This window comes from Triturus cristatus, chromosome 7 (assembly GCF_964204655.1).
Source record: "Triturus cristatus chromosome 7, aTriCri1.1, whole genome shotgun sequence".
Taxonomy (NCBI): domain Eukaryota; kingdom Metazoa; phylum Chordata; class Amphibia; order Caudata; family Salamandridae; genus Triturus; species Triturus cristatus.
In genome coordinates this window covers 1,232,230,572-1,232,258,032 of record NC_140590.1, presented here as the reverse complement: position 1 = coordinate 1,232,258,032, position 27,461 = coordinate 1,232,230,572, and the positions used below count along the sequence as shown (strand labels likewise).

The 27,461-nt window shown below is 43.4% G+C and overlaps 1 protein-coding gene across 1 annotated transcript in view; it reads right to left on the bottom strand.

Annotated features, from left to right (window-relative positions):
• Positions 1–27,461, bottom strand: part of MAPK7 (mitogen-activated protein kinase 7) — a 67,628-nt gene that overhangs the window by 34,122 nt on the left and 6,045 nt on the right. The window contains exon 4 of the mRNA XM_085618668.1: positions 10,829–12,069. Coding sequence (XP_085474794.1) covers positions 10,829–12,069 — 1,241 coding nt within the window. The remainder of the gene's footprint in view (positions 1–10,828; positions 12,070–27,461) is intronic.

Here is a 27,461-nt window from a genome sequence, read left to right as displayed (position 1 = left end):
CCCCCCTCTCTCTCCCCTCTACCTCTGTACCTCTCTCCCTCTGCCTCTCCCCCTCACTCTACCTCTCGCACTACCTCTCTCTCTACCTCTACCTCTCTTCCTAACCCGCTCTACCTCTCCACCGCTCTACCTATCTACCTCTACCTATCTACCTCTACCTATCTACCTCTACCTATCTACCTCTACCTCTTTCTACTTCTCTCTCTCTCTCTACCTACCGCTCTACCTACCTCTCTCTACCTCTCTCTACACACCTCTCTCTCCCTACCACTAAGTGGCAGCCGGAGCCTGATAGCACTGCTTGTCCTTTTAAAAAGGAAAAACAAGCATTGGCAGAGCCAATAGGTCTCGCCTTTGGGGCCTTATAAGTCTTTAACCATGCAACAGTTAATGTTGTTGCACCAAGGATATTGTGCTGCATAACTAAATACTTATAAGGTCCCAAAGCGAGACCTATTGGCTATGCCAATGCTTGTTTTTGTTGTCATCTCCTCCCCCCACCGCCCTACCCCTCTCCTTTGATACCAGCCGCTACTGCTATAAATGCTCCCTCGACCTCAAAGTTAAGCTCTAATGTCTCAAACCAAGTAAATAGGAAGATCTTCAGTGGACATGTGGGTTGTCATGTTCACTGAGGATTAGATCAAGAAAACCTACAGTACTTTCAGGTGACTAGTCAGGAGATCAACATAGGGCATGGAAGCATGCTCTCCAGAGCCACGGAGAAGACTTTCCGTACCAACAACATCAAATTTACACACACATTTGCACCAACAGACCAGAGAAAAATTGTGTACTTTTGCACCGGTGGACGGGTGCAAATGTCTTCCACTGGTCGATCAGTGCAAATGCCATGTAAAATTGTCAGGTGTGATCGAAAATGTTTTTTTTATTTGATCTTCATAACTTTTCATTCAGATTTTTCAAGTGGGCCTAGTTTGCGATATGAGGAGCCATCACATTTCTGTAACAAATATCAGGGTTTTTTGTGCAGGTCCTTGGAGGTAAGGAGTGGTTAAATGTGTGTGGTTGTGCGTGCGCTCAAGCCAAACATACATACAGGCATCTAGGTGTGTGTTTTACATGATTGCCTTTTGTTATGGCGCTAGCAATTAAGGTTTTTCTCAGGAAATCGGGTCATTTTTGCCAAAGCCCATTTTCAAAACGTAATAAGAAACCCTTCGTTGCTAAGGAACTATTGTGCTCCATTAATGCCATTGCGAAGAAGACAATCGCTAGTGGTCAGTCTGTGTGGCTTCTGATCTGAATCACCAAGGAATTGCAGAGAAGTGTCCTGTAAATTGCCATTAACTTCCAAGTGCAAACAGCAGCTGCAGTTTCAGTTTTACAGCTTTATTGCATGGGCCATAATTTCAAAATCTTTACAGTCGGCTCCCTTTCTTCTCCTCCACAGGCCCCAAGAGGATATTTTCAGTCAGAACTGCGAAATTAGTGGCGTTTCCTCAAAATGATTTAATGCACCGAATTGTTTGGTTTGTGTTTGGTACTCGAGGCCGTCTGTGCTTTGTGAGAAAGTAGCCTGGTTTTGCCTTCTTTGTCACTGGCAGGGAATGTCCTGGAAATGGTGCATTGTGCAAGCGTACAGGAAGAAATGAATCACCTCAAAACACAGTGACGTGGTAACATAATGCAGGCCTGGGCCTTATCGCTGAAATATTCCAACATGTATTTATCGAAGTTGTAAAGAAAAGGGGGAGGAGCGAAGGGCGTTTGCTAGACAACGACAAGTCCAGTACCTGTATAACATTGTAGGTTGCCTGCAAGGGCACCTAGTTAATCAGTCTGAATATGACGAAAAGCAGAGATAGTGGCCTGGATAATACTCGTTACTCTAATGAGGGCGAATCTAAGCGACCTTGAACAACCAGCAAGGTTTCCCAATACCGTGCCCGGAATCCTATGGAACGGTTTGGGCGTATGCCACATTATAGCCAGCTTCTTTCATAACCAGCAGCTCGTTTCAATGATGCACTCCCAGAATCGGTGTAGTATTATTACGATCGACAGGGTTAAGCGGCGAACACGGTGCTACCTTGTTAATGATTTCAGTTAATATTGCTATGCATGGCTGCTTGTGTAGCCTGTTCGAATGAAGTGAGGCACATTCCATATTCAATCTATATTATATCACAGAGATAGGACAGGCAGCTGTGTGGTATTCCCAACGCACCGTCTTTGAAATATTTGATACCATTATTGATTTGCGTTCATGTTGAATGTTGACAAAACAAGTACTTGGGGTTTTCAATTCGCATGTTTGAGTGAAATCCAATGGTAACCGAGGGAGGCATGTGGGTGGGACGGAGAAAGCAATGACAGGAGAGCGTGCCCGGGTACAAGCTATGACACGGGGTGGGGGTAGGAGAGACGGCCTGCAAACACACACATGCTCTATTATGGGTGCTACTGTGGACTTTTATTTTATCTCTCTACATCCAAATACCTCGGAAGTAGGGCCATCAGTGTGATTGTGTATCACAGGGCAGGATGTAGACTTGTATTTTTCTATCATGTATGGAATGCATCTTGTCTTGCTCAAACTTTGTGAGACTCAAGGAGGAATAAGGCCCATGTATTTCATCTGAGGCCTGTACAATGAAAATTCATGACTGTTGAAATGCAACAAGAAGCAAGCCTTGCTCAATAGACAGCACTTGTGATTTTCCACAGCATGCAATAAGACACTATTTATGGATGATACATCTGATCATTGGTTTCTAGATTACTCAATAATGGAAGTACCCAAAGTCTGAAAAATAAATGGACGTGGGTTTACCATTGTGGAATTGCTTTTCATGCACTATTAACGCCTTTTGATTGGACTACATATATATACACACACATATAATGTTGTGCAATCTAGATTTATTGTTACAAGACAAGGGTGTAATGGTCCAGATTTTCCAAGAAATGGTCATGTATTCGAAATATTTTTGGACAATTAATGAAACGCCAACGTACGCCCTTTTGTGGTTTGGGCAAATAAAGTATTGTGCGTAACTTCTGTTTTTGGGCAATTGATTGAACATTTTTGGGTGGTCAACCGTCTCTGTGTCACGTAAATAAACCTTTATCTATGTGCATGATCTGATGGCTTTGTGATTTAATATATTTAGGCTTCTACACTACCAGTGAAAAGAGAAAAAAGGTATGTACAGAAGCGTGCAGCCAGTGGAAGGACAATAGCCATCAATAGGAAGCTGTACTTGATTCGTTTTCCATGGAGTGGACAATATGGGACAAGAAAGTGGAAGCAGAAGGCACTGACCAATGAAAAGCAAGGAAATGAGAAAGACATCGAGGCCAACTAATGGTAAGAAATGGTAAGTAATGGGTGCGGTCTAAGCCCTCTTTATTTACAAGAGACTCGCAAGCTACAGCGGATCCGCTGTCCCAGGAAAGCCCTCAAAAGCCTGTCACATGAGATCAAGCTTAAAACTAACTAAGAGGACTAATTGCAGGTACTGAAAAGAAAACAACTACTGAGGCCATTAATAAGGAAAAGTGACAAGAAAATGTTTTAGAGGCCGATTTTACATTCCACACAACTCTGAAATGAAACTGGCCATATAGTTCCAAGAAAGACAGCAGCTTGTCACACACTGAAATTGAAAGAAATCTAACTAAGACTACACATCGCTGGATACTCGCGAAGGGCGGCATTAAATGAAAAGCCCCTTTCCCAACCTGATGTTCTGCGTCTCCAGTTGTTAAATTATTCAACCAAGATGACAACCTTCAAGGTGTTCTCTCTCTTAACTGCAAGCATGGCATGTCCATGCGCCACGATTTCCGTGCCCCTGGCCAATTAACTCAGTCACTGGAGGCACCCTGGAAAACACTGCATGTTTGGAATGAATCCATTTCCATTTATTAACTTTATTTCGGCCTCTGGGGCCATAAAAGTGCAGACAATAAAACAGATAATATACACTTGTAATTAAAAAGACAACTGCCAAACATCTTCTTGTACAATAATCATCCCTCGAATGAGAGGAAAAAACACACAATACATGAGAGTACAGCGGGGATGTGAAATGATACATAATACTATCATATACCGGTTAAAAACAGAGTAAAAGCAGCCATCCTAAGATGAAATGCAGTCTAAAGTTTTTACAAGGATAAAAATATAGGACTACGATGCAGAACCCAGAGCGTGGATACAGACTTGCTCAACCTACGCGAGTTCATACATTTATTCTTCCCCATGTGATCTATTTTAAGTAGGCCCGCCGAGTGTGCCACATACAGTTTAAAAATCGTGATACAGCAAAGACAACTGGTGGGTGGGTGTCGTACTTTAAAAATCCGTAAGCCTCTTTGCAGCGCACGAAGCCTAAATTCTTACATAGTTGGATTAACCAATGCTTGCGCGGCAGCCAATAAACAGGACAGAGGCGCAGGACATGTAGTTCAGACTCCTCCTTATACTTACATGCAGGACATTCACCTGTTTGGTCTCTCACCCATTTACTAGTATGCGCTAATAATGGAAGGGTCCCCAATCAACTGCACATACAATTTCCTGGCCAATGGGGGTTGAATAAAATCCAAAACATTTTCCTTGCTGTATACATCTTTTACCAGTAGAAATTCTGCTGTTAAACAACCACGAGGTACTTTCTCGAATAGACGTTAGATTGGCTGTTCTATAGCAGTTGACTAGCTCCAACCTAGAGATCGTGGCACATGATGTCTCCAGAGGTCCAGCATGCCTAACTTGAAGGCAAGATCCCTTATGCGACACAGCCATGCAATTTTCTTGGTGGTACAAATGGATAAGAGCTCAGTTAGCTCAGCCCTGTAGACAGATAGCTCTGGGGTCACCCACATCCTCCGCCAGAAGGTTAAAGGTCTCAGGGCGATTTCTTCATCAAGGGACCTCATACCCAGGTCCATGCGAAGGGGTGTAAGGGGGGTGCTATGGGGTAGGCCTATAAGCTGACGCATTAAGTTATTCTCCACCTTCATCAGATTAGTAGTAGGGCAATGCCCCCACAACTCCACCCAATATAGTGTGGCACCCCTTGCTTGAGCTTTATACATTTCCACCACAGGGGCGGCTGGTTTAAAAACTGAGGTTCTGTACAATTTCATTATACCGCCCACTGTCTGGATTAGCCTGAGCCTTGCTTTGTCCAACTGTGGACCCCATTCAAAGTGCTCTGACAGGGCAACTCCCAGATAATCAAATATCTTGACTCTTTCCAAAGGAATGCCGTGTAAAGAAGGGTTTGGACGGGTCGTGTGAGGAGGGTTGAAGACCATATACTTTGTTTTTGCTAGGTTGATCTCCAGCCCTCATAGCCTGCAGAAACTTGCAAAACCATCTAGAATGCGCTGGATACCCATTGGTGATTTTGAAAGTACCAGGGTATCGTCTGCAAACATCAGTGCAGGGACCTTCCCAGAAGCTAGCTTGGGGGCATCGTTGTCCTCAATTTTTTTAAGATGGTCAATAAGACCGTTAATAAAAAGGCAAAATAAAGTAGGGGCTATAACATATCCCTGGCGTACCCCCTTTTGGACAGGAAAACAAGAAGTAAATTCTCCGTATTTTCCACATCGTACTTGTGCAAAATTCTCCAAGTGAAGCCTCTCTATGACATTTAAAAGGTAGGGAGGGATCCCGAGATCATTCAACACCTTCCAGAGTTTCTCCCTGGGTACGAGATCGAAAGCAGACCTCAGATCAATAAATATTAAATAGAGGCTGCCACCCTCTATAGTCACCGTTTTCCATAAAAGTAGTTGTAGTCTGAATATCTGGTCTACGGTTGACATGTTTGATCTGAAGCTGGCCTGGTAGGGGCTTAGTATTTGTTCTTCTTTCAGCCAACCCTGAAGGCGGTCCAGAAGTATCCGGCCGAAGAGTTTTTGGGAAATATCAATCAAACTAATCGGCCTTTGGAATTAATCAACTTCCCCAAATTGGGTGTTTCGTTTGAAAGTGGCTGTCTTTTCTGTTGTCCGCTTGTCTTGAAGAAGACCTGCCATTACGCTTACCTAATTGCGCACACGTCCGGGTCAAAACGTCGATGTACTTACTGGTCCAAGTCCATTAGGTCTTCTGGTCCCAAGATTTATAAAGCCTTCCTTGCTTGTACCGGAGACACTATTTATAACGGAATTGGACGGACACCAATATTACCCTTTGTATATTGTGTGCATATTTGTTTGTTTTCGTATCGCTTATGTACAAATGACACTTATCCACTTAGGTCATCTTGTCACTTTATCCACTCAATCTTATGTCACTCATGTCATTTGATGATTTTTTTAAACTCTGACAACCATATAAGAATATGTGATCTAAAGAAAAAGTAAAAAATGACCTTGCTGCCAAAATCATTTACGATATCCATTCAGATTGTTCTTACATGATTAAGACTTCTTGACCTTTAAAGCAATTACCTTACCAGACAGAACCATTTGTTGCTTGTTATATACATTCCCAGGTTCCGAGGGACACAGGGTCACCCTATTGCTTTTTCCCATATAGTTCTCTGCAGCAACCTAGCAGCAGCTTTAGAGGCATCCAGAGGGGAAACATCTCCTTCACAGAGGTAAGTGCCAAAGCCCACCCCACCCCAGAGCTATTAATGCTGAATTTGCATGCCCGGACCTGGGATTTAATGCAACATGTAGAACACAGGAGATAAAACAAACCCTCCTCAATGAAGTCTGCTCTTAGATCTAACCCTCGTAAAAATATACCTGTTCCTGTGCTTTTACATATGACCCGGGAGAGTAGTGGGAAGTAACAACAAGAACACCAGGGTGTGGGGTGGGGGTGGAGGGCATTTAAGGGAAGAAGAAACACTTGGGTGAGAGAGCAACAAAACATGCGCTCCCATGAAGTGCTGAAAGACAAAACAAAAAAGTAGTTACCTGAAGTGAACTATTGAGTATACAAGACAACCAATCAAAAGTATGGTAAAGAAGCTATGCTTCAGGGGAGTAGAACCCGAAGAAGGAAAGCCATAAAATAAGACTGACAAGAAAGTTACCCAATGGAAAGTAATGGGCTGGCCCAAAGCCCGCTGCAAGTATTGGTCACAACAGGTCTTCGGCACCACACAGCTAAGAGCTGTCTGTAGGCGACATTAAAAAAAATGATATATTTTGAATGGGCCCTTTAATGAAACTGACATTTTCTAATTTTATGTCTTAGTCTGGTTTTTAGGAAGCTCATCTGAACTAAAGACATTTAGTCCAGCAAGGGCAGTGGAGTGGAGGAAGCAGAGTTTTTGAAAAAGGTTAAATTGCTCCTTTCAAAGTATACAATATTTTATATTAATTCTTATTCCTCCTTGTTGAGATGTCATCTATGTTGCGAGTTGGGACCTTGATGGGTGGACTGAGTAGGGGAGGCGGTTTCATGAAGACAAGTGGCCAATGGGTCTAGCTGTAGAGTCCTCCTGGGTTTTTGTCACTTTCCCAATTATGTCTAGACTACAGTTTGAGTTATGTGAGTGGATCTCATCTTAATCTGGCGACCCTAATGTGAGTGGCAGTCTTCTTTTTGTTGTGAGCTGTAACAGCTCAATCCAAATTACCAGCTGCACAGGATGCAGAGCTCCTGTCCCTGGATACGTTCAATGGCAGTGCTCTGTGACAGGTGTAAATCTCTCGTTTTTTTTGCTCAAAGGTTGCGATTTACACAGCAAAGTGAAAGGTGGACACTAGCCATCATTTGAGGCTTGGAAAACTAGACAAAATAGCTCAGAGGTTGCCTCCGTTGAAAGAATCATCAAAACTCCATGAAAGTCAACAAACAATTGACACAGTGATCCAAATAGAACTACAGGCACTTAAAAAATACCCCAGATGAATGCATCAGAATCAGTACTCGGCAATGTTTCAGGCGAGGCCTTAATGCTCCAGATGGTCCCTTTAGAGCAGGATCCAACACTACAGATGGTGACTTGCACTGTATAGGGACCACACACTCTTCCTTTTCTGCTGGTTACATCTCTCCTGTTGCATGTAATGGCAGCTCACACATTCTATATATTCAATGATATGACATCCACTGCTGACTTTTTACTCAACGCCTTAGTTGGTAGACAAAAAAGTAAAAAATACATAAACAGATCTTCAAAAACGAAGGTAAGGTAAGGAAGTAAGTGGAATGCGACGAATATTGAGGTGGGTGAGGCAGAGAGTTGGGTAATCGAAGGCTTGACAGCAGAGAAACAAAAGGAGAGGGAAGAAAACACAGTCTTCCATGGCTCCAGGATGAATTATTGGTGACCCTTCTGCTTTCTCCTCATGGAAGATTTCTTCAGTGTCACCTACGTATACATTTGCTTCTGCATCATGATGTTAAAATACTTTTTAGCCATTAGGAATTTTAAGCATACAATGTGGAAATTAGTCAGTAAATGTCATTATTTGGCATTCATGTGAATAGTAAATAAATGACAAATTTACAGTAGAGCAGCTATTAATCTTTTGGATTGGAAAGAGCACTGGTAAGCTTCATGAGAAGAGCTTATCAGAACTGGAGAATCAAGAAGATGGTTTGAGTAGCACACAAGAAGGCAGCTTGTTGCAGAAAGCTGCTCTCGGAGCGTGCCTATGTATATTAACAATCTGGACCACACTGGAGTTTGAGGTCCCTCAACCAGTGGATATAAGAGGAGAGGTGCAATGACAAGACTCTAGAGTCCTTTTCAGTGCAAAGATTTTAAACTTTGGCTTCTTCATGTGTTAAGCAGATGTTAAGCAGACATGGAGTTGCAGGAACGGGGTTTAGACAGCGTTTATGAATTGCCATTTCCAAGATGGTGGTTTGGTCAGGGATCTCTGCCTGTGGTTCCCAATTCAGAATGAAATTGGATCTTTTTCTATGATGTTAATTCCTGCTTGAATCATATGTAAAGAGGCATTTACAAGTGATGGATGCGTTACAAAGCATGTATTACCTTATTTTACATCACATTCATCTCACCATTGCTACCAATTTTGTCCCTGATATTCGGTCCTCACAGTTGATTTTCCTTTGGATGTCTTTTTCTGGCACTTTTCTCTCCATGGTGTCAGGAAGAGTTAGATGCCTGGCTATTTATGTCTGCATTCATTTCTTCAATCAGTACTACATGATAGTCAGGGAGATTTTTAGGCCTTTTCATAATAACTGGGACCCTCTGAAGGAAACACTGGTTATCATTCAGGAGACCCATCCTGTTCAGGGTGGCACCTCAACTTCTGGGAGGAGTCACACTTTCCATAGAAACTCAAGAAGAAAACATTACATACCTTTTCAGTGATCAGTCTGACAATTAAGACTCTCTATCTTTTTCGTACTGAACTGTGGTGTCGTGTTCACAGTAAACCAAAATGGACAGAACCTAAGAGAGGAAATTGTTGGCTGAGGAGCAACGGAGAAGAGACTGTAACTTAGGTCAATAAGAGATTTTCTGCAGGTCATATTTCGGGTGAAATGCCCATTTCAGAACAAAAGTGGTTTAACTTGTCACATACTGGAATATGTGTACAGCAGAAAACACAATAACTTCTGATGATCATAGACAGGCATGGCACTGGGGAGATTTATGGCCTCTGCCAGTTTTGTGATTAGGGACCTCAGGGCAGTTTTTTTTAGTGAGATCAAATCTTGCCAGCACTCATCAATAAAGGTGTTAGAAAGGGGACACTCTTCTTTGCAGCAAGATATTGGCCACTCTTCAGCAAGCGAGTTTGTTTGGACCCATCACACAGCTTGCCTCAAACAAAGCTTATTGGCTCGACATGGGATTCAAAGGAGCATTTTTCATAGCTACCTCTTATTGTATGGCAAGAGAATGAGCTTCAGGAAACAAGCCCTAGACCTTTACCCAACACACAAGGTTCAAGTCAACTTCAAATCTTAAAATTTCAGGGATGTGATAGTCAATATCCCCCTGATTGCTTGCAAACATTAAAATCCCTGCGGAAACTGCTTCAGTTTTTTTCCAGGCTAGCTAGAGGATAGAGTTCCTATCTGTTGAGGAAGAAAATGTCAGCCCAGATTATTTGAAATGTCACCATTTTTTCCATCCTCACAGCTTTACTAGCTGTGCCACAAACCATAATCTTGGTACTGGATTTGTTTATTGGGTTGCCCAAGTCACAGAAGACAGATTCTGTGGCACATACCAAGTGCTGCAGCTCTCAGGTAACCGTGTAAGGACGATGGCGTCATTAGTTTATAGCACAATAGACAGTTTTTATTTGGGGACTATAGAATCATCAGTACAAATATTCAAGTCTGGCAGATCGTTAATATAAAGTATGAAACTTGTGGGTGTGAGGAGGCAATCCTGTTTGGGTCCAATAATAATGTTTTGTTCCCAGTTACCCTACTGCTCCAAATCTGAACTATGTCTTAGCGTAAGAGTGTTTGAACATCAGAATCCATGGCCCCTAATTTGGAGCTTTTTAAAGAAGTAAAATATTTGAGCACTTTGTTTTGTTTACCTCTACAGTATAAACTATTGTGTGTCCTGTCTCAGGCAAAAAACATTACTATGGCTCTGGAGATCATTTTCTAGTCATGGCCTAGCCCTGAAGACTTGCAACAGTAAATGTGAAATAAAGCAGGCATGATATTAGCGATCTGCACAGACCGATTAATCTGTTCACACGCACTGTAAGCAGGAGAACTTTCAGGGGTACAGGATCCTTAAATAATCATCAGATTTTCTGTCCTGTAGTCAACTAATCATTCCTTCTTTTGACTCCAATCTACGCCCAAGCTGAACCGCAACACAAGGAAAAGATAGACACTGCAATCGCAATCCACATTTCAGTGACTTACCTTTGTTCCTGTTTCTCATGGCTGACTTCCGCAAAAGGTCAATAAGCGCTTCTTTTGTATCATTTGAGATGGCACCTTCCCTCTTGGGTGCGACTTCTACCTCAGCTTTGACTGGTGTATCTGCCGGCTTCTTGCCAGCATCTTCGTTTGACTCGCAGGTATCGCTATCAACACTTGCAGTTAGGTCAATGATCTCATGCTGGGTTTGAGCAGTTGGAGAGTTTAAGGCAAAATCCATCCGATCACCCACCGAACTAGCACTTGGCATGTCCTCATCACAGCAAGAGACAGATGCCAAACCAACGGCCAGGACAGTGGTCGGGTCCCGGGAAAGGGTGACTCCATCACCGGGAGTGAAATGTTCCAGCATTTCACTTCCACTGGCAGGTTCTTCGTAAGCAATGGCATCAGTTCCTGCTGGCCTCAGAGACGGCTTGAAGCTGATCTGCCGACGAATACCCTCCCTTTTGTCATGGAAGTCATTGATCTCATTCACAATAGACTCCTTAATCTGCTCTTTGGTCAGCACTTGCTTGTCGAAGTCAAAATCAAAGGCTGGTACACAGTTGGGCTCGTCATCTGGGTCATGGTACTTCGATAGGAAAGGGTGACGCAGGGCCTCAAGCACAGAAATTCGCTCTCGGGGGTCAAAGCGCAGCATCTTCTGCATTAGGTCTAGAGCCTTCCTGTCTCCTCCTGGATACAGGCTCTCTAGTGGGACGGGCTGCCGCACAGGCAGGCTTTGAATGTATGCCCTTACCCGGTCTGCACCGATGGCGCGGATGACCTGGCTGGATGGCGTGCCCAGTACAGTCATAATCAGCTGCAACTGATGGATGTAGTTCTTGCCAGGGAACAGCTGCTTCCGGCCCAGCATCTCAGCAAAAATGCAACCCACAGACCACATGTCAATAGCCTGTGTATACTCGTGCAGCGACAGCATAAGCTCAGGAGCGCGGTACCAGCGGGTCGCCACATACTCAGTCATGAAGTACTTGTACTCATCGGGCTTGGTGCACAAGCCCCGAGCCATGCCAAAGTCACCCACTTTCAACTCACAATTTTCATTTATCAGCAGGTTACTGGGTTTCAAATCACGATGAATGACATTGGCTGAGTGGATGTACTTGAGGCCTCGTAGGAGCTGGTACAGGAAGTAGCGCACATGCTCCAGTGTCAGTGGCTGCGTGGAATGAATAATCTGGTGCAGGTCACTCTCCATGAGATCCAGAACCACATAGCTATAGACAAAGACAACAGAAGTGGAGTCAGGACCAAAATGCTCTACTATTCCTGGCTAACAAATCATGAATCTACTACACAACTGGACTAGCTTTTCATTCTTCTTTCACATTTACGCTTTGTGACAGGTGCTTAGCACTATGCCTGGACTTGCCATTCATGGCTTTCATACATTAATGCCTTTCATTAATTCTTGGCATTCATGCTTGGACTTGCCATTCCAGCACTTGGCAGTCAACAGACTAGGGGAAAGCTTTCACTGTGGGATGTGCTGCCAATGAAGGAGCCCTGAAGGCTCTTATAACTTCCTTCTAGTTGTTTAAGTACCTTTTAAGATTCATTCTAGGCTGTCTTTATCATAACCTACTGCAGGCTTGCCTTTGATTAATAGCTTACATCTCAGAAACTGCTCTGAAGTAGTTTTGTTCATGGATAACTACGAGAAGGCATGTGAGGGGCACCTTTATTTCTAGTGTTAAAGCTATCTCCAGAGGTATTTTGCAAAGGTCATGCCTTTTACCCAGTGGCTCTTCAAATATGTTGCACATAGGTGATAGTCACTGTGTAGCATTAGTTAAGATTCTGTTCCACTGAAAACCTGATTTGTGTTTGCTTAGAAACTTTATGCAGTTTGACAACTTTGCATAAAACATTCTCATCAAACAGCATAAGTCCCAAACATTTAGCATGCAGACCTGCCCAGGGTAGGAGCAATGACAAATGGGCTGTTAAAAAGTTATGTTTTCATATTTTAAATCAGATAGGAAAATATAATTGCCACTACACTCCAGCAAAAACTGCTGAGGAAACTACTTACATGTTTTGCCCTTAACTAGAACTTTGCCTACAGAAGTGCCTTTGCTTCATTTTATGTAATTAATTCAATCGTTTTTGACTTATTAGTTATTACAAAAAGGTGAAGGATAAGTTTCAAAGGGTTATTTATCCAGGGAGCTTTGTATATCTTGCCTTTAAATTTGCTCATCTGGATCCTCATATCTTCCAAGGCTAATAAATGTAAAAACTATACAAACAGAATAGGTATCATTTTTACATGCTGTCCACTGGGGGATTTGCTGATCCTTGAAGGATTAGAGGCTTTGACTAATGTGTTTTGCTAGCAACAACTGAGTTTTTTTTGCTGCAAGGCCATTACATGATGCAAGACAATAGAGCCAATACCCTGAAAAACGGAGGGAGTGCGGGGGCTGGTGGGCGGGGAGCTGCATCCCCGGACCACAGGGCAGATACTGCCGATATAAGTAAAACACCCCTCTTTAAAACTTCAGGACTTTCCTATCGAAATTAGAGTAGATACATGTATTTTTTTTCTATTGAGTATTTTTTGCTTGAATATAAAACTCAACAAAAAGTTAAAATAAAAAAATAAAAAACAATCACAAAGTAACTATGCATGGCAAAGACAATGCACACCAAGCACAGAGGTCCACAGGGATGGCTCAGCCTCACCATTAGTCAGACCACGGACCCAGAGTTAACGGCTGTGTACAGTGGGTGAGGTCACCAATGGAGATATGGGAGCAGGCGGCCACCCACTGAAGTGAAAGGCTGAATGCTCTGAACAGTGGTTGTTGGTCACTCATGGATTGCTGGGCACAGACTGAAGGCCATGCTCAGCACGGGTAGGTCATGAATGGTGATTGGGGCACAGCACCTGTACAAAGGCCAGGTCCTCAAGTCAAGCCCCATTTCCCACAGCCAAAGGTCATGCAAAGCAGGTGCTCTTTTTCAATAGAGTGTTGGAAACACAGTCTGGCTGTAGGCCAGGTCCTCTTGCCAGGCTATAAGGCAGACATCCAACTTACAAGGCTCAGGGGGATTTGCTTTGATAGAATCTAGATTTAGTAGATCATAAAAAACACAAAATTGCATTGAATAAACTTTGTTCAGAAGTTTATACTCCTTACAAACACAGGTTAAAAATCCTTTGAAATGCCTTAAAATATTAAGGTGAAAGGGGGGTGGGGGCACCAAAACCCACCCCACTAAATTGGCCAGTTATGGTTACCTAAACAAATCTCACGGCCTGCTAGGAAAACCCAAATTCGCCCACCAAAAGCATTGCTTCTGAGCTTTGAACTTTAAAGGACCTTTTTTGTAGGAGGGCAGAGACTTTTCACTTCCACACTGAGGCAATATGGCTGTATATATACACACAGGTCAGCAGGTCCAGAAAGATTCTTCTACAGCATTTGAGGATTTAAGAATGGTTGCAGTCTGGCTTCAGAGCTAGCATCTTAAAGTTAAGTGCCACCAAAACAAAAGTCCTTAGTGTTAGACTTTCGCCACCTTATCACCAACACTGTAGCGATTCAGATCGCTTCTGAAAATGTGATGCTGCAATTTATTTTTCAATCAAAACTAAAGCTTCTAGTGAGAATCAGATATGTGCCTCCGCATGCAGGTGAGTGCAGTAGACAAAAGCTCCTTTTTAAAACTTTTGCGAGTTTTACTGTTTGTTCCCACTGAACAGTGTCAGTTTTCTATAGGGGCATAGACCAACACCAACCACGACTAAGCAAATTACCTGACTTGATGTCTACTCAATTAGAAGTAAAAACAGCTGCTAGCTGTTGAATATGCATCAGTCAGACTGATCTTTAGCTTAAATCCTTGTAGTCCTGTGTTAGACCTGGCACCATTGGCGTGAGTCTCCCTTTCATTTTTCGCTGTGTCTCCTCTGTTTTTGCTGGTAATAGATGCTCTGGGCGCTTTCAGTGCCACAGCGCGAATGCTCCCTGTGTAAAGATGACGTGAATTGGTATATCCATGATTGGCTTATTTGGTTTGCCTGTTAGTCCCTAGTAGCGTGGCCTGTGTGTGCCCAGGGCTGGTAAACCAAATGCTGCTGGTGGGCCTGCAGCGCCGGTTTGCGCCACCCACAGAAGCAGCTTGTAAAGTGTGTCTCAGACCTGCCACTGCAGTGTCTGTGTGCAGTATAGAACTGCCATCTTGGCTGTGAAGTGCACCCACTTCCCAGCCCCTGAACCTTCCCTTGGCATCGTGTAAGCCACCCCTATGGTAGGGTGCATTGTATGTGTACGGTAGGACATGCTCTGATGTGTGTAGCATGTCCTGGTAGTGAATTATACCCAATTTCATTTTTCACTACTGTAAGGCTAGCTGTTCTCCATAGGCCAGAATGGGAGGTTTGGCTATTACATTCTATAGTCCTAACTGACCCAGAGAACATGGTAGAAAAATGAATTTAGTATGCCTGAGCTCAGAATATTAAAATACATCTTATAGTGAAGTTTATTTTTATATTCTGTGTTTGAAAACACCACTTTTCTTGCCTAAGCCTTCCAGTGTGCTCTGCTGTTATATGTATAGGCTGTCTGGTTTTGGAGGGACAGGGCAGGCGGCGTCAGACCTGGGTTGAATAGAGAGATCTGCATTAGAGTATGGGGCGGGGTAGCTCCTGGACCTGAATAGGGCTGTGCCTGGCAAGGTGAATGCTGGCTCCACCTCCCACTGTGCATCTGATGGTAGACCCCCACTTTCTGAAAGGAAGGATGCAGCCTGGTAAACAAAGTGCTCCAGGGCTGGGCAGAACTGGTTCTAGCTGGGTTCAGTGAGTTGTGACTCTTTAGAACAAAGACTTTTGGGGTATAAATATCTGTGCCCAAACCCCTACAATTTGTATTGCTCTTGGACAACAAGAAGAACCTCTGTCCGTGTAACTGAAGGAATCTGCAGGAGAAGGACTGTCCTTGTGCTTGTGTGCCGTTTCTTGGACTGGCCTGCAGTGCTTACTACTGGACTTGGAAGAAGAGGAAAAGGACTTTCAAGGAACTTTTATTTTTGCTACAGCAATCCCCCAAGGGCTAGAAGAGAGCTAGCCTCCTGAACGAGTCTCAGGCACATCAGACTGCACCACCAGCCTCCTGTTTCCTCCCAGCGAGGATTTCTATCTACAGGTGAGGCTCCTGTGAGTTCCAGGGCCTCTAGTTCTACCGTGGAGAAGAAAGTGCTGAAAATCGTCGCTAACGCCCGTTAGCGAGCCACTGCAGCTGAAGAGCGTAAGGAAAATCGTCACGCTGCTGCAGCCGAGTGCTCACTACCGGAGATCATTGCATCACCTGTCTGCGGGCTGCCAAACGCTCGCTAAACCGAAGATTATCGCATTGCATGTTTGCGGGCCTCAAAACGCTCGCTAACCAAAGATCATCGCATCGAGTTCATCGCTTCACGACATCGTAGAGCGGATGCCGAGCGTTCGCCATTTTCATCGCATCGCATCAGGATCGTCGCTCCCTCGCGGAGCGCCATTTCTTTTCATCGCAACAAGATCGCACACACCACAGGCTCAGCACATCATCCTCCCTTTGCGGCAAGGATTTCATCGCATCGCCGGCTTAGAGTGTGGAAGTTTGTCGCTTTGTCCTGCACACCAATCAGCGCATCATCTTCCCTTGCGGCAAGGATTCAACGCATCGCTGGTTAGCGTAAGGAAAATCATCGCTACAACTCCTTAGCGACATTTTTGTTGCTTTGCTACAGAATCCAGGTATCTTGTGAGTAAAAGGGCCGCAAAGACCACTGCCTTGAACTGAACTCCTCTTTGCACACCTTGAACTATTTTTGCAGCCTTTTTAGAGTAGCCCTATTTTCTAGTATTGTGGCTTTTTACTGTTATTGGTCTTGTGTTAAGTCTATATATAAAGATACTTATTTTTTATAACTACTTGTGTGGTGTTCCTTTGTAGTGTTCTTCACTGTGTTACTGTGTATGGTCATATATGCTTCACACACTGCCTCTGAGATAAGCCTAGCTGCTCGTGCTACGTTACCACAGGGTTGAGCAGGGGTTATCAAAGGGTGTAGTCTGCTTACTCTGACTTAGGAAGAAGGGTCCCTACTTGGACATTGGCCAGCCATTGCCAACTAGAGACCCCCATTTCTAACATTGGTGGTCAGCGGTGAGGATCTGGACTTGCATTTATGATTGCATACAGTAATTATAGTGTACACTACTAGTGAGTGCAGACCATAACATAACCACGTACGTTTTTGAGGTTTTTGTTCGATTTTTGATTGTTATTGCCAGTTATTGCTACAATGGGCAAGCCCATATCCAATGCCTCTGAGGATCTCTCCTGGGAAGAAGAGAAATGAGATACCTACGATGACAAGCAGCTCAAATATTTTTGCAAACGCTTCACAGTCCCTATCACAGGTCTCACTAGAAGGGAAGAGTATTACAAGGCGCTGAAAGCCTGGTTAGAAGCCAGGGATGCCCCTAGGAATATGGAAGAGCCTGTGGAGGGGGGAGAGAATGCAGGAGAGCAGCAGGATGAAGTGGTAGATTTGGTATGGGATAAAGCAGTTTCCAGCCCGGGCACTAGTGTGTCCTCAAAGGGTCTAACTCCAGAAGAGATGGAGGACAGGGAGAGAGATAGGCGGCATAATATGGAGATGGCTAAGCTTAAATTGGATGGTCAGAGGAACCTAGAGAATAAGAAGTTAGAATTTTAAATGATGAAAGTGAAACTTGAACATGAGAGAATTTTGAGGGAGTTGGAGATTAAGGCAAAGAGTATAGAGATCTCCCCCTCTAGTGGCAGCATACCAGTAGTGCATACTGAGAGTAGAGTGTATATACCTAAGAAGGTTATTAAGAATTTCCATAAAAGTGAAGATATTGGGAAATGGTTTGCCGCTTATGAATTAGCTATGGTGTCCCACCGGGTCCCTGAGAAGGATTGGGCTGTGGGGACGATTTGTGAGTAAGGGGAGAGATACCTTGTTGGATCTGCCCCCAGAAAGTAGGATGGTTAATGCCCACATGAAAGAAGCTTTGATTACCCGCCATTGTTTGACCCCTGAGATGTATAGGCAGAGATTCAGAACCTGCAAGAAGCTGGAGGGTACCACGTGGGTTGAATATGTGTCTTTTTTTGCAGAGCAATGGAGTGCTGGGTAAAAGGTGTATGATTTGATTGCATGGGAGCATTTATCTAGTAATTGTTTTCCTGAGCTACGCCAGTATCTGATAGATTGCAAGCTAACTAACCCTAGGAAGCTTGCTGAGGAGGCGGACCGCTGGGTGAGCACCCGGGTTCGCAAGGGTCCAGTGGGAGACTTCGCCAAAGGTGGGCAGGGTCCCCAGGAGAGGTGGGGGGGGACAGGGGTAAACCAAGGGAGTTCCACAAAGGGCCCCAAAATAATTCCCAAGGGAACCAAGCAGTGGTGTCCCAGCCTCCCAGGATAAGAAGCCAGTGCCCGCAACAGGTAGGCCTGTACTTGTTTTAAGTGTGGCCAAGTGGGCCACAGGTACTTTGATCCACAGTGTCCCCAAAGGGATGCTCCTGCACCACCCCACCAGCTTGCTAGTGTAGCCCTGGGAGGGGAGGAGATGGGTACCCAAGGTGGGTGGGATCCCGTAGAATTGACCCTTGTCTCACTAGGAGACTTTGAGATGGTCCCTAACCTGCACTGCCTGATAACACTAAAAAGTACAGGCAGTGGGTAACCATCAATGGCCATAGAGTGGAGGCTCTAAGGGATGCAGGAGCCAGTGTAACTGCTGTCAGCTCCCGGTTGGTGTCCAAAGAGCAGGTTGTTCCTCATGCATTCTATCCAGTAGTGTCTGCAGGCAAGTCAGAGAGCCAATGTGAGGTGGCTCAGGTTCCCTTTGAGTGTGTGGGGGGTGTCTCAGGAACTCTTCAGGTGGCTGCGAGGCCCGCCATGCCTGTAGACTGTCTGTTGGGCAATGACTTGGAGAACTCCCCGTGGGCTACGGTGGAGAGGAGATCTCACTTGGAGATGTTGGGTCTGCCTGAGTGGGCGTGTGCTACCACTCGGTCCATGGCAGCCAAAGAGGGTGTTGAGAAAGACCTGGAGCCTGAGAGTATGGCCCAGGTCCCTGCCTCAGAGAGTAGGGGCAGGGGGCGTGGGAAGCCGGCCCCCTTGGTTCCCACAGCCCAGGAGGGAGCAGACCCTGAGGGGGATGCCCTGGAGCCTACCGGGGAGCAGAGTGCCAACCTGGGGGACCTGCCTGAGCTGACCCATGAAACTCCCTTTTGCACAGGGATCAGTTTTTATTTCTATACTTGGGAACCGGTTTATGTTGAGGCTGCTGGGGGATAGGGAAAAGAAGCAAGATTGGCAGCCCGCAGCCTATTGGCAATAGCCTAGGACCGCAGCATCCATGCGGTTTATGAAATTCCTGAAAATGAAACCGCTGCCCAACACCTTCACTCCAGAGCCACATTTATACTCTCTCATTCCAGAAGAAAGGTTGGAGTGACTACATGAATGATCTGGCAATATACATTCATGAATTATGTATGCACAAACATAATATCAAGATCTGGAGGTTTAAGCGTCCCCTCATCCCTGGGTCATGTAATCTGCAGCAGCTAAAGGGGATTTCTCTTAACCAGGCTAAACCCAGCATTTGCACATGGGTGCTCCCTGATCACAAACCCATCAATATTCTCACTCTTCTTTCTTCAAGGGATAGACCCTGAAGCCGAGCTTCTTCAACTGAACGTTACAATTGTGCACCTTTGTTACTCTTGAATCACTGTCCTTTTGAGTCAGTCTTACAGGTTACGGATGCTGCAAACATTAAGTCTATGTGGGTCTGCTTTTGAGCTAGCACAGGTTAATGCAACTCTAAAGGACAAAGTTGCTCACTGTACAGGAGTAATATCCAGGGATCAGAAACACAAGCAAGAGCGCACAGCCTCTCTCTTTCAGTTGTATTGTGTGAAGTGGCTTTGCTCTTTTTCTTCCAGAACAGATTAGAGTCTAACTTAACAAAAATAGAAAGTTCTCAGGTCTTGGTTGTCAATCAATCAATCGTGTGGCCAGCATTTAAACAGGAAAGTATAGGAGCGCCCTTCTTTCTACAGCTATAAAAGATAAGACTCAACCAGATGCAGTGGTTTCTCCCATCCTGGCCTGCACTCCATTATTCACTTCTTAGTTCAGAATATGCTCATTGTCCTAGTTCAGAATATGCTCATTGTCCTGGCATGGTGCTTGAATACATTGAAGGTTACCACATGATGAGAGCCCGGTTGTTACCCAAAGAGCTGATTCAGGCAACACTTGGCCTTTCACCAGCAAAGGAAGGCTATTCACACATTTTGGCAAGGGGATGTTATCATGTCAAGCGAGATGTACAACATAAGACATAGGTGGCAGACATTGATAAAGACCTCAGTCGAAGACATTACGATTAGCAATCCCAGTTTCAGGATATATTGTTTTACATTTCCTTCTGTATTTATCCATATTTATTTTGGCTAATTTCATCTGTGTTTATCCATATTTATTTTGGGTTTGTTAAAATAGGAAGCTGAAACTAGCATATTTCCATATCTATTTAACCATTAAATGTAGACTCATATTGAAATGCCCGGCAGGTTACTATGCTATGAATACACATGTATGATAAATCAAACATCCACAATTTAGTATCATACTTGTGCTCACGGACAGCCATTCAGGCCTCATTAGGATACAGTCTCTCTTGTTTTAACTTCCTTTCTAGTTTCTCACAAGGCAATCCAATTTCCATTTTTATACATATTTTAAAATAAATACAGGCAGGAAAATAAATGTTTTCTGTCTGTATTTATCTGTGAAAAATCAGTAAAAACAGAAAAATGGGAGCCTTAATTACAATACATAAATGTGTCATTTTGTCAGGCGACCCCAGACATCTACCATGAACACTTTCACCAGCCATATGATACACTTTCCCAGCTCCACAAAACTTGCTGTGTAACTAACAGACTGCCACTTGTAAGCGGGAGTTATACGATCGTGCCCAACCTTACTCCATAGCACTGTACCAACCACCACTTTTATTTTCAGAGGGTAATTAAATACTGGTAATCTTCACAATTATTTTCACTTTTATGTTTAGGATCCATTGTCTAACATGTTTGCTTGAATATCTTTGAGTTTTAGGTAAGAATAAAACAAACATATGTTGTATTTTGAGAGTATACATTCCAAGACAATGAGCACATGTATATAGCAGTAGGCAAATACATATAGAATGTAATCATTTCAGAATCCTAGTGTCAGAATTTTGCATACAGTGCCACGCCAAAGAGCGGTTTAATTGTCTAAAACTTAAACATGCAAAGCTTCTCATGTAACAGGAGCCATAACAGGAGAAGCAAAACACATGTTCAGCAGTGAAACTGCAATTGGATGCAACTTCGTGAGACTCGGACTTGGGATGACGGGCAAAGAGCAGATTATCTGACCTAAAGAGGGATATGGGCCAACTCAGGATTGAACTATCAAACTTTACACTCCCCATCAGACAAAGCTCTTTTCCAGCCTTTAAATTCCAAATTTTCCAACACGGTCCTTCACTGTCCACTCTCGCACAGCTCATTTCTTAATTAGTTTAGCTGAATTTTCCTACCAATGCTACCAAGCAAGGATCTGCCTTCATACTGCACACATTTTTTATCCAAACCATCTCCTCACTCTGAACCACTTCCTTGTTCTGTCACAGCTACACTCCTGGTGTTCATTTATGGCTTAGCTCACAGATGCTCTGTTAGAGATCAACTGTCCTGTAGGTTTCCTCTTGGTCCATCTCTCCTTGCAGTCTGGCACAACCCTTTCCCTAAAACACTCATTACCTTGTCTCTCCCAACATTGCCCATTCTAGCCATGGAAAATATGGAAGCCCATGAAAACAAGGCCATCAAAACTCGTTTCTTGTCTTTATTGTAACAGACTATCACTCCCTCATTATGACAATATCTAGCACACAATCAATTCTGCCTCACAGCCAGTTTCCCACCCACTTTCCCTTATACCCATGGTCCTATAAATCCCAACATTGTGGAATTATTATTGCTGACGCCCAGGACATATTGTTTAGGGTTCAGTACAACGGGTTTTAATATTTATTTTGTCCACTGGATCAGTAGGCCCAAACCCCTTCACCCCACACCCCCAACCCAACCCCTCACCCTGAAGGCACCAAACCTCTGGCATATTGTTTACAGTACTGCAGTCTAGATTTGTGAAAGAGACTGACTGACACCCAGGCAATTATTATAATCATGTGCATACGTTATTCAAACGTGTATATGATTCAGTAATGCAAAGCCTTTACTGTTAGGGCGAGAACTCTAAGGAAATGCAGCTTGCTATACTGCAATAGTTTCAACATAAAAATATATATGCAGGTTTGCAAAATTTAACAATTTATACCTACAAATAATGCTTCCAGAGTGCTTTCAGATTACACGTATATACTTGCAGGAGTGTAAATGATGATGATTTGCTTTCAAAATAAAATGTACACAAATAAATAAAGACATTGGAAGCACCATTTAGTAAAACATGTTTGATGCATACCTATATATATATGTTCACTTAAAAAACCATAGGTTTCACACATGTTATAGTTAGGTGGATATTTCACTCGTAAAAAACCAATGAAATTCCCCCGTTATAGTTAGTTCAGATAACTATAACTCGCGCGCCCGCAATCCTGCTCATGACGTCACATATTACATCACTCATGACATGGTCAGTGGCATCACTCATGACATCACTGATGACTTCATCCTTGTGATAGAGTGGCGGTCGCGCCAGTTATAGTTATCTGAACTAACTATAACGGGGGAATTTCATTGGTTTTTTACGAGTGAAATATCCGCCTAACTATAACGTGTGTGAAACCTATGGTTTTTTAAGTGAATTTGCAAGGTTTTTTAAATGCTAAGTTATGTATGTATTATTATTTTTTTTATATATTTATTTTACAATAAACTACGTATTAAATTTTTTTTTGGTTTTTCACCGTGCGCGCAAGGTGCGCGCGCCCCCGCGATTTTTTTTTCTCTAATTTTTTTTTTTAATTCTGCCTTCGGGGTCCTTCAGGGACCCCCTGACAAAGGCTAGGGGGTCAGGAACTCTCTACCCTGCCCCCTTTTCACGTTCGCCACCTTCCTTTTTCACTGAAAACAAACAAAATGGCGGCCGACACTTCCTGATTTCGACCGATTCGAACGTTGACTAACATGTAACCACCAATCAGAATTAAGCTCGCGCACGTTAAGGTGCTCGCACGGTGCGCGGCTATAGATATGTATGTACTTTTAACTGCAATGTTCTCAGGAACTACTGAACAGATTGACTCCATATATGCAAAAGGCACATCCCTGACCTGAGGACCACCTCTCTGCCAAATTTCAAGTAATTCTGTTCAGCCATTCGGGCTGTACCTTCGACTAAAGGTCCTATGGGAAAATGCATGAGGAAAACGCGTTTTGGGACCCCCCTTTTTTCTCGGCCCCCGCTTGACGAATCCCCCCCGAGACTTTCAGCGTAGGAGCTGAGCGGAGCGCCCCATTAGTTTTGAAAATTTCGTGAAGATTCGTCAACCGGCGCCAAAGTTATTCAAAATAGAATTTTCTGAAACGTATTTGCAGTAATGATCAGGACCTACATAAGGCACAAAACGAATGTCTAATCAGATTCAGGGAGAGAGGATATAGTAAAAAATGTTTGGAAAATGCCCTAAAAAAAAAGCAACCAAGAATCCAGACTGTCCCTCCTTCAATCCAAAACGAAGGTGAAGGAGGTTTCAGATACACCTGAAACATTCAGATTTATTTTGAAATATAACTGACAGGGAGGTGCCATAAGAAAAATAATAAAGAGAAATTGGCACCTGGTAAAACAGGATCTTGTTATCGGTTTCCTAGTCCCTAAAACAACCTTACATATCATATAGAAGGGGCAAGTTCATGAAGGATACCTTGGTCAAAAATGACCCAGGTGGTCCTCCAACGAATAATACATGGCTATCTCAAAGAATGGGGTTCCACAAATGTAAAATCTGTAAAGCGTGCCAACACGGAGTTTCAATGACGGTTTTCAAGACCGCATTTGGGGAACAAACCATAATGATTGATAAAGTATTAACCCCTTCGCTGCGGCGGGAATTCCGCCGCAGCGCTGGGGGGTGCGGGGGGGGGGGGGGCAGCGCGGTGGCGCTGTGCTTATGACGGAGCCACTCCGTCATGAGCCACGGTTGAGCTGTGCTCATGACGGAGTGGTTCCGTCATGACTCCGCCCAGTTGCGTTGTCCCCCCGCACATGCGGGGAAACAGCGCCGCGTGGGCGGAGCGGCCGCCAACGGTCGTGGCATGACGGAACCGCTCCGTCATGAGCACACGGCAACCGTGGCTCATGACGGAGCGGTTCCGTCATGAGCGGGGAAGGGGTTAAATTGCAAGACTGACCATGTGGTGTATGTGCTGGAGTGCCCTTGCAAATTGAAGTATGTAGGCAGTACCATCTTACAAGGCCACAAAAGGGTGCTTCAGCACATACGAGCCATCAGGAACACTGATCCCGCATATCCGGTGGCTCGCCACTTTAATGAAAAACATGCAGGCAATACCAAGGAATTGCAATACTATTTAATAGATTGCATTCCAATCACCAAAAGGGGGAGTGATCGAGAAAAGGCACTCCGTAAATTGGAGATGTAATACATTTTAAATCTCGATACTAAGCACCCCAAAGGGTTAAATGCCACAGAAGAATTGCATGCTAGTCTGTACAATTAGAATATTCAGGGCTCTGATTTTCTAAATGAAACAAAAATGAAAACATCTAATTTTGTACTGATCAAATTCAAATCTTCCTACCTTTATTGATTTGGTTTATAAACAAATGTATTTAAACACATATCTGATAAATCCCCCGCCCCTCTTTTTTTCTATTAAAGAACCTTGAATACTATACTTTTAAACATCCCTGCTGCCCAATCCGTCCCTATCGTTTTAATCTCATTTGATTTAGTCTTTGCACAGTTAAAATACATTAGTTTGCACAGCACAACTCACTTTTTTGCACAGGGTTTTAAGCTTTAATAACTTTGGTTATTTATTAACGGAATTAGGGATAACAGAGTGATCACTGTGAGGGTCAATGAAGCTATGATTTTCTTTATTACCAACACTTATTTAAGGATACTGTCATGCATTGAAGCAATATTTTGGTATTAAAACCGTGACATCGATCAGCTAACCAATATGATGTATTTTAAATGGTATTCATACATGTATTTAATGACGTAGTTATATATTTATGTGTCTATATATTTATATATTTCTACATGTAGTTGACAAATTGCATTCATGCATATATTTATTTTTGATCATGTACTGTATCAACAACTATGAACATAGTGGAGAAATAATGCTGTGGTCACTCCTTTCTGGTAGAGTATATGATTGTGGCTACCAGTTTCATGTACTGTGACATTCCGTTATTCTGTTTAAGTTGCACTGGCCACTTTAAGAAAACAATCACATGGTATCATATTCATAAAAAGAAAAAAAGTGTAAAGCATTTTAGGAAACTGTCCTCACTAATAGCGCGTCATGCGATCAAGTCCCCTGGGAGGGACGAAACGCATCATGGCTGCTGTTTCATTTTTGGGAATTTAAATAAAAACAGCAATCGACAAAATTTGGTGGTCCTCGCTCTTTCTTTGTGCCTAGAGCAAACGGCCGAACGAGAAGGAGTTGGTTCGGATAGATAGATAATATATATATATATATATATATATATATATATATATTTATATTATCTACTGGCGGTCGCGAAATTTTCAAAACTAATGGGGCGCTACGCTCCGCTCCTACCCTGAAAGTCTCGGGGGGATTCGTCAAGCGGGGGCTGAGCAAAAAGGGGGGTCCCAAAACGCGTTTTCCCCATGCATTTTTCCATAGGACCTTTAGACACAGCTACAGCCCGAACGGCTGAACAGTTACTTGAAATTTGGCAGAGAGGTAGTCTACAGGTCAAGGAAGTGCCTTTTGTAGGTCTGGTGTAAATCTGTTCAGTAGTTCCTGAGAAAATAGCATTTAAATCAATATATATATCTGTGGCAGCTTACCGTGCGCTTACGGTAAGCTTACCGTACGCGTACGGTGCCGTGCGCGAGCGCGATTCTGATTGGCTGTTAGATCTTAGTAAACATTCGAATCGGTCGAAACCAGGAAATGGCGGCCGCCATTTTCTCTCTCGCACTCTGAGGGGGGGAGGAAAAACAAAGTTGGATATCAGGAAAAGGGGCAGGCTAGACAGCTCCTAACCTCCTAGCCTTCGTTAGGGTGACCCAAAAGAACCCCCAAGGACAAAAATGCATTTTTTTTTTTTTTTTAAACGCCGATTGCGCTTACCGTACGCGTACGGTCAAAAATAATTTAAAAAAAAAAAATATCCTCAATTTCCCCCCCCCGTGTGCAAAAGGTGCCCGCAGGGCAACTTTTATGCATGGCATGGAAAATATATATATTGAACATTTAATAGATAACCTTTCACAACGAAGCGCATAATATGTCCTCCGTGTGCGGACGGTGCGCGAAGCGCATCGTGCGTACATGGCCCATCCAGCGTAACGTGGGCACGCGGTGCGCATAGCGCACCGCGTGCCCACCGTGTGCGCACGGAACGAACTGCGTGAAGTGGGCGCGCACGCCACGAACGGCGTAAAGCAACTTAGCATTTAAAAAACCGTACAAATTCACTGAAAAAACCATAGGTTTCACACACGTTATAGTTAGGAATTAGCATTTAAAAAACCTTGCAAATTCACTGAAAAAACCATAGGTTTCACACACGTTATAGTTAGCGGACATTTCACTCATAAAAAAACAATGAAATTCCCCCGTTATAGTTAGTGCAGGCAACTATAACTCACGCGACCGCAATTCCCTGCTGATGCTAATACTGTATTTAGACACTTATTTGCCCATGTCTTCTTCCATTAAATTTTAGCTATACATATATTGCAAATATTTTTTTTTCATAAAGACACATATGTCATCAGCAGAGGATTGCGGTCGCGTGAGTTATAGTTGCCTGCACTAACTATAACGGGGGAATTTCATTGGTTTTTTATGAGTGAAATGTCCGCTAACTATAACGTGTGTGAAACCTATGGTTTTTTCAGTGAATATATATATATAGATATACATATACACACACACATATATACACACACTTTTTTTTTAATTTTCATAATGAAGAATCATTGTAAAACAATTATGAGCAACATAAAAATAAATTAGGTGCCCAATTCCTAAAGAAAGCCAGAAAAGCACAACCACATGTATATGACCTTGCATTGGTGCATATTTAAGACATTAATTTTTGTTTCAAAATATACCTGGAAACTGTATTCCTAGCAAAATTTTGTGAATTCCATTTTCACATGGACAAATATGCTCCTGAATGCCCAATAAGAATCCAACCCCTACTATTATACAAGGCCTGTAGTAATAAGAGAGGTTATTATCAAATAGACTGTGAATCCAGTTATAATTTGTCACCTCACTGCATAGCACCAAAAGGG